General features: G+C 50.0%; 1 protein-coding gene across 1 annotated transcript; it reads left to right on the plus strand.

Moving 5' to 3' along the window:
* Positions 1–1,480: 1,480 nt before the first annotated feature.
* Positions 1,481–6,777, plus strand: LOC6592086 (elongation of very long chain fatty acids protein AAEL008004). The gene is made up of 8 exons (XM_026995366.1): positions 1,481–1,642; positions 4,712–4,831; positions 4,904–5,094; positions 5,154–5,234; positions 5,300–5,462; positions 5,527–5,663; positions 5,716–6,000; positions 6,604–6,777. The coding sequence occupies exons 2-8, from the start codon at positions 4,771–4,773 to the stop codon at positions 6,775–6,777; spliced, it is 1,092 nt and encodes a 363-aa protein (XP_026851167.1). The 5' UTR covers positions 1,481–1,642; positions 4,712–4,770.
* Positions 6,778–9,772: the final 2,995 nt, after the last annotated feature.

Genomic DNA, 9,772 nt, shown 5'->3' on the forward strand with positions numbered 1-9,772 from the left:
ATGCCAGACAGCAGGTACAGTCACGCCGCCAACCGTCGCCCCCTGCCCCCTGCCCCTACCCAGTATGGTATGCCATGGGCTGGAGTTGGAGACGAACTTGGGTTCGTGCCACCAAGGGTCACATTTGCATTCCGTTATGAGAGAACAGAAACGAATCGAACGAAAAGAAAGTGGAGGCAGACGCAGAGGCAGAGGCCCAGGCGATACCAAAGCGTATCTTCAGCTGGCCAAGTTCTGTCGTTGGCCAGAACGGCGGGCCGGTTGACTGGCCGACCGACCACTCAAGTCAACGAATTAGGCCTCAAGTATGGAAGCATGCAGGTAACGGTTCCTCGACTTTGAGCTGCAACCAAAAACATCAGCTGTCTCTCTCTATCTCTATCTATCTCTCTGTCTCGCTCAGCATGAGCGCACGCGGCACAGACTGGTCTCTGGTCTCCGGTCTCGTCTGGCCGGGAATTTCCGCACACTTGTTGCATGTGGCACAGTTTTGCAAGCAGCGGCGCTGCTTCCGAGTGGCGTCTGAGTCTGACACCCCACTACCCTACTACCCCACTCTCTGGACAGCGGGCAGCACACACACACACAAACGGACACAGAAACGGCCCGGAAAGCGAAAGTGGTTTTGGCAGCAGCTCTAATAGCCGACAGCCAGCTATCTAGCCAGCAGAGCAGGCCACAGCCAGAGCCGTTGGCCAAACCAAACGAATGCATAGAAATGGCCAGCCAGCCAGCCACCCAGCCAGCCAGCGCTGTTACATCAGCCAACTGTTGCCGCCACAGAAGATGGCGACTTGCGGCAGCAACAGAAACAGAAACAGAAAAAGCACCGCTTCAACATCTCTCTCTCTCTCTCTCTTTCTCTCTGTTTGTCTCTGCATGCTTTTCTCTCTCAGTGTATCCGTATCTGCAGCTGTGCCTGCGTGTATCTCTCTACGATGCGTATCTCTGCGGCCACACACCATGCCACCATGTACATAATTTGCAATGCAAGCTCGAGTTGGACGCGGAGCACGGGCCGACCAGCAGCAGGCCGTCTTGGACCGGCCGGAGCGCGGCTTCAGTTGGATTTCTGGCACGCTGGCCAACGGTTCAAGTAGCGGGTTGACGTTGACGTGTCGTGTCGTGCCGCTGGCTCTCGTCCACTCCACTCACGCGACTCACGCCGCTCGATGCACGGCGCATGCACGACCGGACGACGACTTTGATAAGCCTGGCCGGGCCGAACGATGTAAATTGTTAAACGATATTCGGATTCGCTTCTCTCCCGATACTCTCTCTCTCTGGCTCTCCCTACAGGGCGCGCGCTCTCGCGTTGGTACTTGGCATGATTCACCGTTAAGCCGTATAATCGCTTTACTCGTGCGCGCACTGATCGATTCAGCTTCGTCGTATGGTTGTCGTTGTCGTTGTCGTTGTCGTTGCTATTGTCGTTTGTCGCCGCTGCCCGCCCGCCTGATAAGGTTCAGACGCACATCCAACCAGCCGTCAGTTGGCTTAAAAGCGTCCAACGCAGAGCATCGGGCCACAACCGGAACAACCGATCAGCGACAAACTGTTGCCAAATAATACCCAAATACCCAAATACCCAAACAACGCGGGCCAAGAAGACCCGCCACAACTCCGTGTTGATTTCATTTCTGTGAGTGTCGTCCAGAGCGAGTGCGAGTGCCGAGTGTTGAGTGTCGAGTGCGTGTGATTAGATAATCTGTGTAAGCCCGCCCATAAATATTTGTATGTACATGTGTGCATAATTAAAGGGCCCAAACCCCAAACTGAAAAACCAAAAACCCAGCCAGTGCCAAAAAACATAAAGCATTACATTCCCGCAAGAAAGCGAAACTTTCAGGGGGGAGGCAGCAGGTGCGTGGCGTGGCCGAAACCAATGGCCACTTCGCTCGAGCCGCCCGTGTTTCGGTCTTGCAATCCCCCATTGTATAATCGCCCCAAGTGCGACCCAAACGTGACGCGACTCTCGAGTGCACACACACACCCATCCAGTGGAAGGCAAAGATAACAGAAGCACGGCCAGAAGCTAATTTGTATGATCTCCGTGCGGCGATCGGTGCTCGGATATGCTGCACACAGAAGAGTGGTCGAGCGGTCAGGTCTAGTGGATAGTGGCTAGTGGATAGTGGCTTTTGGTGGCTTATCGGCCAAATCCAATTAGCCGATCAGCCATCTGCCGAGGAGCGGACAGCGCCAAAAATATACATACATACTCCTTGAGATTGATAAGCGCAGGTGTGGAACGAGGGCCGCCGATTGGGGCCAGTGCCGGGAGTACTTTGAGGAAATTGCTTCCCTATCTCTGGAGATTAAAAGTCTGCCATGTGACTCATTATTGATAGGCGGTTTGGGGGGCCACAGTGCGTGTGTGTGTGTGTGTGCGAACGTGTTCAAGAAGTCCCTGGCTTATCGCCCGGGAATGCGTCATTGGCCCAGCCCCATGCCCATGCCCATGCCCCACTTCGGTATACACATACACACATATTTGCATACATGGCCTGTAGTGGGGCTCTTCTGCATCGATTTTCCACTTAATTAGGTTTTCTAAACGAACGATTACAATGGAAAACATGGCCAGAGCCATATAATCTCCGTACGGCATACGCCCCGAGGATGGATGGCGATAAAATCAACAAACTCATCAAACTATTTGCGCTGTGTGTCTGTTGCCCCTGCCCCTGCATCTGCCTCTGCCCCTGCCTCTGTCCTTATCCGCTGTTGCTGCTGCTGGGGGTAGGGCGGAGCTGCTCTAATTGATTTATAAAATGCAACCACTCCACCACGGTTACTGCAACATCGTGTAAACACACCACAAACAGTGGCGTGCAGGCCTCAGTCCATCCCCCATCCCCCAACTGCCACTCGGCCACTCGGCCACTCTGCCACTCTCTCGACTATTACGTAGCGCATCTCTAGGCTGGACTGGGGATGGGGGTTGGGGACTGGGATTGGGGATGGATTGTCGAGCTGCCACAGCCGGAAGAGCAACAGGCGGCTGGGGCTTGATGGCTCATTGATTGTTTACCTGGGCGCAAACGGTGACGATGCCGCAGCACATGTTGCACAGCGCACCGGGCACCGGGCACCCGCGACCCCCGACTTGTTTGCGGATTTTGTTTGCTTCACTTTGCGTTCCGTATCTTGTATCTTCTTGGCCCCCTTGGCCCATTGGCAGCGAGTCAATTACATAAGCGGGAGCGTTCCTCCCTTTTTCTGCCTCTGTGTTTGTTTGCCATGACAATTCGAACGAACCCGCAACACCTTCGACAGGCAGGCAGGCAGGCAGGCAGCGGGGGGTGGGTGGGGTCTCTAGCTGGGGCCATTGCCATTGCCCATCCCATTCCATCCCGTTCCTCAAAAGAAATGTCATCGTGAATGCTACGAGTATTTCGTAATTCATTCGAAACAAAACACGAAAAATATGCGACCAAAAACAGCGGCTGTATGTCGTCGCACCTCGGATGCTGCACGCCTTCGGCTTGACGCTAGCGTAGGCCAGGCGGCGGCAGAGGCAGCGGCAGCGGCAGCCGCCCCCAAAGCGTGCCACTGACCCACACAGCCACGCCAATTGCGACAGCCGCGAAATTGGCGCTGGCTGAGGAAACGACAGCCGTAATAAAAGCGGCACATTTTTGTCAACGGTTATTGAGCCAGTTGCTCAACTCTTACGTCTCCATCGCCATCGCCATCGACACAGCCATCTCCATGGCCAATTTATTGTTCATGACATTCAAAAAACACAACCTGAAGTGGCCGCGCAACCGCGACCAGGTCGTTCAAATGCCTTTGGCTCGTCGCGGGCGATGGCAACGGAGCCCGTGGGCGGGAAGGCCGTTCACGCCGGTGAGGGAAAAGCGAAACCTTGGCGGAGACAGAACCCTCTGGTGGGACTGCAATGGCGATCGCGATGCGATCAGGAATTTGCTTTCACTGGACTCAATGCCACACAAATCAATTGATATTCATACGACGGTTGGCGAGAACCTGAATCGGAGCTTGAACTCGCTGAACCTGAGCAGATCGTGCGATCTGAGCGATCAGTGTGGTGGTGCGAGGGGGGGGGGTGCGGTACCCCGTAAGCTGGAATCCGGCTGGCACAAGGTACAGACTCTGTCCAGCCAGCGGCTGCATTTCAGGAATAATTGCTGTCTGCCAGCAAATGGCAAATAGCAAATAGCAAACGACAAATAGCCGTGATCATTGTGCAATTTCTTCTCGGTGCAGGGGCGAGCAGCTGGCCAAGTCACGCCCCTGATTACCGCCGCCGTCACCGCCGTCGCCGCCCTCTTCGCACACGACGCTAATGTAATTTCCCGATCCCAAGTGTTGATTAACGGGCAGATTGTTAATTGCATGCATTTTGCATTTTATTGTGTGTACTAGCCTCTAAAGCACCGGCAATTAACTTGTCGTGTGCTCCGCTGTCGAGAGCGAGCCGGGACCACTGCCCAGAGATGGACAGAGGGAGATGAAGGGATGCAGAGAGACAGGGACAGAGAGATCAGATGCCACTCTGTGAGGTTCGCGGTGAGGTTCAATGTCACCGTACAGCGTGTCCGGCATGCCGATCGGTCGGGTATCGCTTCCTGTTCCTGCTGAAAGCGATCTTGCTGTTGCTCTTCGAATGCAGTTGGGGAGGGAGGGGAATCCTACTCAGCAGACTACTCAGACTAGTTGACACTAATGGTATTTCCCCTTTCAGCTTTTTACACCGAAATCAGGAACTGCAGACCACCTTGTTAGCAGCAGACGAGCAGAAGAATGGCGATCATACTGCAAGAGGCCCAGGAGTGGTACAGGGAGCTCTTGGACAACAAGAGCGGTAAGCATGATGGAGGATGGAGGATGAATGATGGATAATGGATCTTGATGCTGACGCACATTTTTATTTCAGATCCCCGTGTGAAAGACTTCTTTCTGCTCTCCTCGCCACTGCCGACCCTCGGAATGTGCATATTCTATGCGTATTTCAGCAAATCCCTGGGACCAAGGCTGATGGCCAAGCGGAAGCCAATGGAACTGCGGTCGGTGCTAGTCATTTACAACGCGATACAGACGATATTCAGCGCGTGGATCTTCTACGAGGTTAGAATCGCCAGCACCTGCCCCTCAGAACAAACACTCTCAATCTCTTGTCGTTGTAGTACTTAATGAGCGGCTGGTGGGGCCACTACAGCTTTAAGTGCCAGCCAGTTGACTACGGCCACAGTCCCCTGGCCCTGCGGGTAAGTGCTCCACAGAACCACAGAACCGGACTCCCACAGGTAGAACTTCATTCTTTGACTTACAGATGGTCAACATTTGCTGGTGGTACTACATATCGAAGTTCACCGAGTTCTTTGACACGCTCTTCTTCATCCTGCGGAAGAAGAATGAGCACGTATCCACACTGCACGTAATCCATCATGGCTGCATGCCGTTCTCGGTCTGGATGGGTCTTAAGTTTGCCCCAGGTGCGTATCCTTCACACATGACATATCCCCCATACGAGTATCACATATCATATCCTCATCTTAGGTGGCCACAGCACTTTCTTCGCCCTGCTGAACGCCTTTGTGCACATTGTGATGTACTTCTACTACATGATCGCAGCAATGGGCCCCAAGTACCAGAAGTTCATCTGGTGGAAGAAGTACCTGACCACCTTCCAAATGGTAAGATCTACCCGTGCACTCGTGCCACACGCTCTAACGGCCCCCCTTTCAGGTTCAGTTCGTGGCCATCTTCACGCACCAGTTCCAGCTGCTGTTCCGCGACTGCGACTATCCCAAGGGCTTCATGGTCTGGATTGGCCTGCATGGCGTGATGTTCCTGTTCCTGTTCTCCGACTTCTACAAAGCCAAATACCTGACTGTGACCCGTCGTCGCCGGCAGGCCGTCAAGGCCAACGGTCATGCCAATGGCCATGGCCTGCACACAAACGGGCACAGCAAGCACTTGGGCAACGGCGATGCACTGGTCGCCAACGGCAGCAATAAGGGGGCCTGCATGGTAGGTGTCACATTGTTACATCGGCTCCCGCTCTCCAGGGCGGGCTTAATGCGCAGTTTAATGCGCAACCTTAGATCGAGTAGCCCTTGAGTCTTATTAGCCTTGGCTGAGCAAACACATTTACCTGGCCTACCCTGTCCAGGGGTCTATCGTTTGTTGTGTTGCGTTGTGTTACCAGCCTGGGCCATCAGAGTTGGAGGAGAGTCGAGTCGCTGTGGGCAGTTGTTGTATCATCAATGTTGTTGATCAACTTAAAAATTCTAACTAGCTAAGTTAAGCAAACGCGAACGCAAACAGCACACAGCTCAGCACAGCACAGCACTTGCAAACTTTCAGCGCTGGCGGGGGACGTTTCAATTAGCGCTCACATGTGAAGCCGGATGCGAAGGCCTAGACCCAAGCCCAAGCCCAAGCCCAAGCACAAGCCCAAGCATAGGCACAATCCCAATTCTGCGGCTGTCCATTAGAATGGCACACACACGCAGCTTCGCAGCTTGGCGCAGATGAATCTCGGCTCGCGGCATACACGTGTGCCGCCGTCCGCTGGACACAGTCCTCAGTCTGAACTTGAACTCATTTGGCAATCGTTTGTTCTCTTTGCAGCCCGTGCTGGAGGACGAGTACGTGACGAGGAACGGGAACGGGAACGGGAACGGGCATGCCGGTGGCGGCGGCTTCGAGGACGGCTTCTTCAAGGAGGGCGCGTTGTCCAGCAACGAGTCCATCCTGAATCCGGACGGCAGTAGCTCTAGTCTGCACCAGCGCAAAGTCAAATAACTACTACTAAGATTTACTACGATGATATTCATTATGTTTACCGTTAAGTGCTAGCATGTAACCGAACCAGATTGAAGAACAAGACGGCCACGAAGCAGCTGCAGTATGACCATTGGAACCTGGCAAGGAACCTGGACCCGGGAGAACCAATCGCTTTATGATCTGTTCTTTTATTAACTTATAAACAATTACGTCTAATACACAAAACAATTCACCTCGGAATCCCTTCGGATCGACCGCATTGTACCAAATTGAACCGACACGAACCGAGTCAACCTGTCCTGCCGCCACCCCACCCTACCCCTACCCTAAAGCTAAGGAGAAGGATAAGGAGGAGAGCACACCGAACCGAGCTTTTTATAAACGTTTTCTATTGTGGCACAAGTTTACAAGCCCAGCCCCCACACGATCCCTCCCATCACAGACGCAGACACTCACTCGAAAGTCGACGGTCGACAGAGAAACATATATTTTCGAATGATATTTGTAGATCCCCAATGAATCGCGAAACGTGTTCGAATCCAGCGACAGAACAGATCCATTTATATTGTATTAGATCCCCCTACCCAAGCAAATACCCATTACTATACACCACTATACACACACACACACACACTAAAGATATGTATGCAGATATACTCGAACGGGCGACACACTCACTCTAGTTGTAGACTTTTTTACGGCAATTTTTGATAACAGTCGAGACGTAATCCTAACGATAAACGATAACTAAACTGCTCTTAGGTCTGCTTTAAACTTAAAGAACACGTTAAACTATTTGTAGCTTGTTTTTGTATATTGAGGAGCGAGGAATGTAGAGAAGGGAAGGAAGAGCAGTTTGTTTGTTGCAATACTTTGTAAAGGTCTTATAGTAAAACTTATGTATGTATACTGATAAGTATAGTGCTTGAGAAGTAGTTAGCTAGCCAATTGCGAAACGAGACACACGATCCCCAGCCTATATGTGTAGCACAAGCACAAGAGCTAACTGAGCAATCAAACAGATAGTTAGATAGATAGACAGACGGACGGACGGACAGACAGACCATGGAGATAAAGCTTTTAGACTGTAAGTGCAAAACGGCTTAAGGAGCAGACAATCAGTGGTGCAGACGAATTGGTTTGCGAACCAAGAACAAAACTTGTCGACTATTCGTTTTTATTGGACCTCATTTGGTGTGGCTTATGTATGTATACTCGTATGTTTTGTAAGTGTAGGCCTTACGACTACTTATTGTATTAAATTCCCCATCCCCACTTTGGTTTGAAGTTGTTAGCTAAGCAGTTTCACTTCGGAGAAGAGGAGCGAGGAGGTTAGTGTTCGAGAAGATCTATTCGTATGTGTAACTGTCTGTTAATCTGTGCGTAACGTAACGTAACGTATCGTAACGTAACCTAGCGAAACGTAACGTATCGTACTGTATTGTATTTGATTGGTTTCTTTATTAAGTTATGTGGTTTAAGCTGACAAGTTCAAAAACTATGGAAAACCTGAATAAAGCTTATTAATTTATATTGAAATGGTAAAGCCAACAAACTATTTTTGCTCTGCTATCGTCAGAGCTGCAAAACACCGAGCCCGATTGCACTGTTCCCCCTTCGACACGCTGAAGGCCCTGTCCTCAGACGATTGCCCAGAATATTGATATTATTGAACGAGGGGAAGACCACACTTGAACAGTCACACTTGAGCTTTGCCAATGGGCAAATAAAATGTTAATGACGTTGTTGTAAGTGAAACGTTCGTACAGCTCGATTAAATCAAAACGCTAAAAAATAATAAATAAATAAAATATACAATTTGCAGTATTTACAGCGGCAGAACAGAACCAAGCACCTGTAAAAGTGCCACAATGTGAATTTAATTGAAGGTTGGAATAATTGGTTGGAAAATATTCTTTCAAGAGTTGTTTGAAGATCGAGGCATTGATGACGCTTTGATTGATTGAGATTGCAGCAGCTCTGAAGAAACCGAACCCATAAATGGTTTAGAGATGGAAAAACTTCAAGAAGGATTCGCATATGTTAGCTACTTGGAGTTACCTTATAGGGGGCCACAAAGAAGCGTTTAAAGCCACTGAAGAATCGAAAATAATGCTTGAAAAAAAAGAAAACAAGTTGAATTCTGAATTTGATATTAATAACTATTGTAACGAATGGAAGATTGAGTAGGACGACTATTAATTGCAGTGCCTTTTACTATAAATAGTCAGTTGGAGCCCACAGCTCCTTTGGAACGGAACCTAAATTCTTTCGGAAATAAAGCCTTTCTAAATAATAGAAGGAAAGAACTCTCTGTCTCTGTTTCCTAATCGAATACGAACCTTAAAAACGTAACAATATGTTATGTTATGACCTTTCTTGCTTTTGAAAATGTCTCAAGATTTAATCTGTTAATGATAAATATAAAACAGGAAGTACATTTTAGCTTTCTTTATATTGAATCCATGTCTCGCTACGGACATTTCTAGGAACGTGTCCTCCGTGCTAGGCGAGGGCCAGGATTGCTGCAAGAAAAGTGTACTTTTGTAGTGTTGCCTACTTTTAGGGCGGACACAACAGCCAAAATTTAAATGAAATGTATGTTTTGTGTATCTTTAAATTCATTATCTTTAAGATAGGGCCATCCCCCGTCTAGTCTCCGCATCTCATCTCTTTTTCCGCCAGAAGGGACACTCCCTCCTGGCATTGTGTCCGTGTGGTGTCATTGCCATGTTCAATGACTATCACTTTGTGACCCGCTGGGTCTCTGCGCTGCAACCCACTCGTGGGGCTCTTACGTATGCAAGCCAACTGGAGATGGGATTATAAATAGAAACACCACCTGACCGTTAGGGGAAAACGGCAAGATGATGTAAGTTGGCGAATAGGCAAATCCACTTGGCCACGACGATCGAGGCAAAGTTTAAGCTGTAGCTGGGAATCAATCATGCACAGCTGTACGTACTTATTAGCACTCATAATGGCGAATGGGTCTGTAATGAGTCCATAAAAC

The sequence above is a fragment of the Drosophila persimilis genome, unplaced genomic scaffold (genome assembly GCF_003286085.1).
Source record: "Drosophila persimilis strain 14011-0111.01,24,50 unplaced genomic scaffold, DperRS2 tig00000000-arrow-pilon, whole genome shotgun sequence".
Taxonomy (NCBI): Eukaryota; Metazoa; Arthropoda; class Insecta; order Diptera; family Drosophilidae; genus Drosophila; species Drosophila persimilis.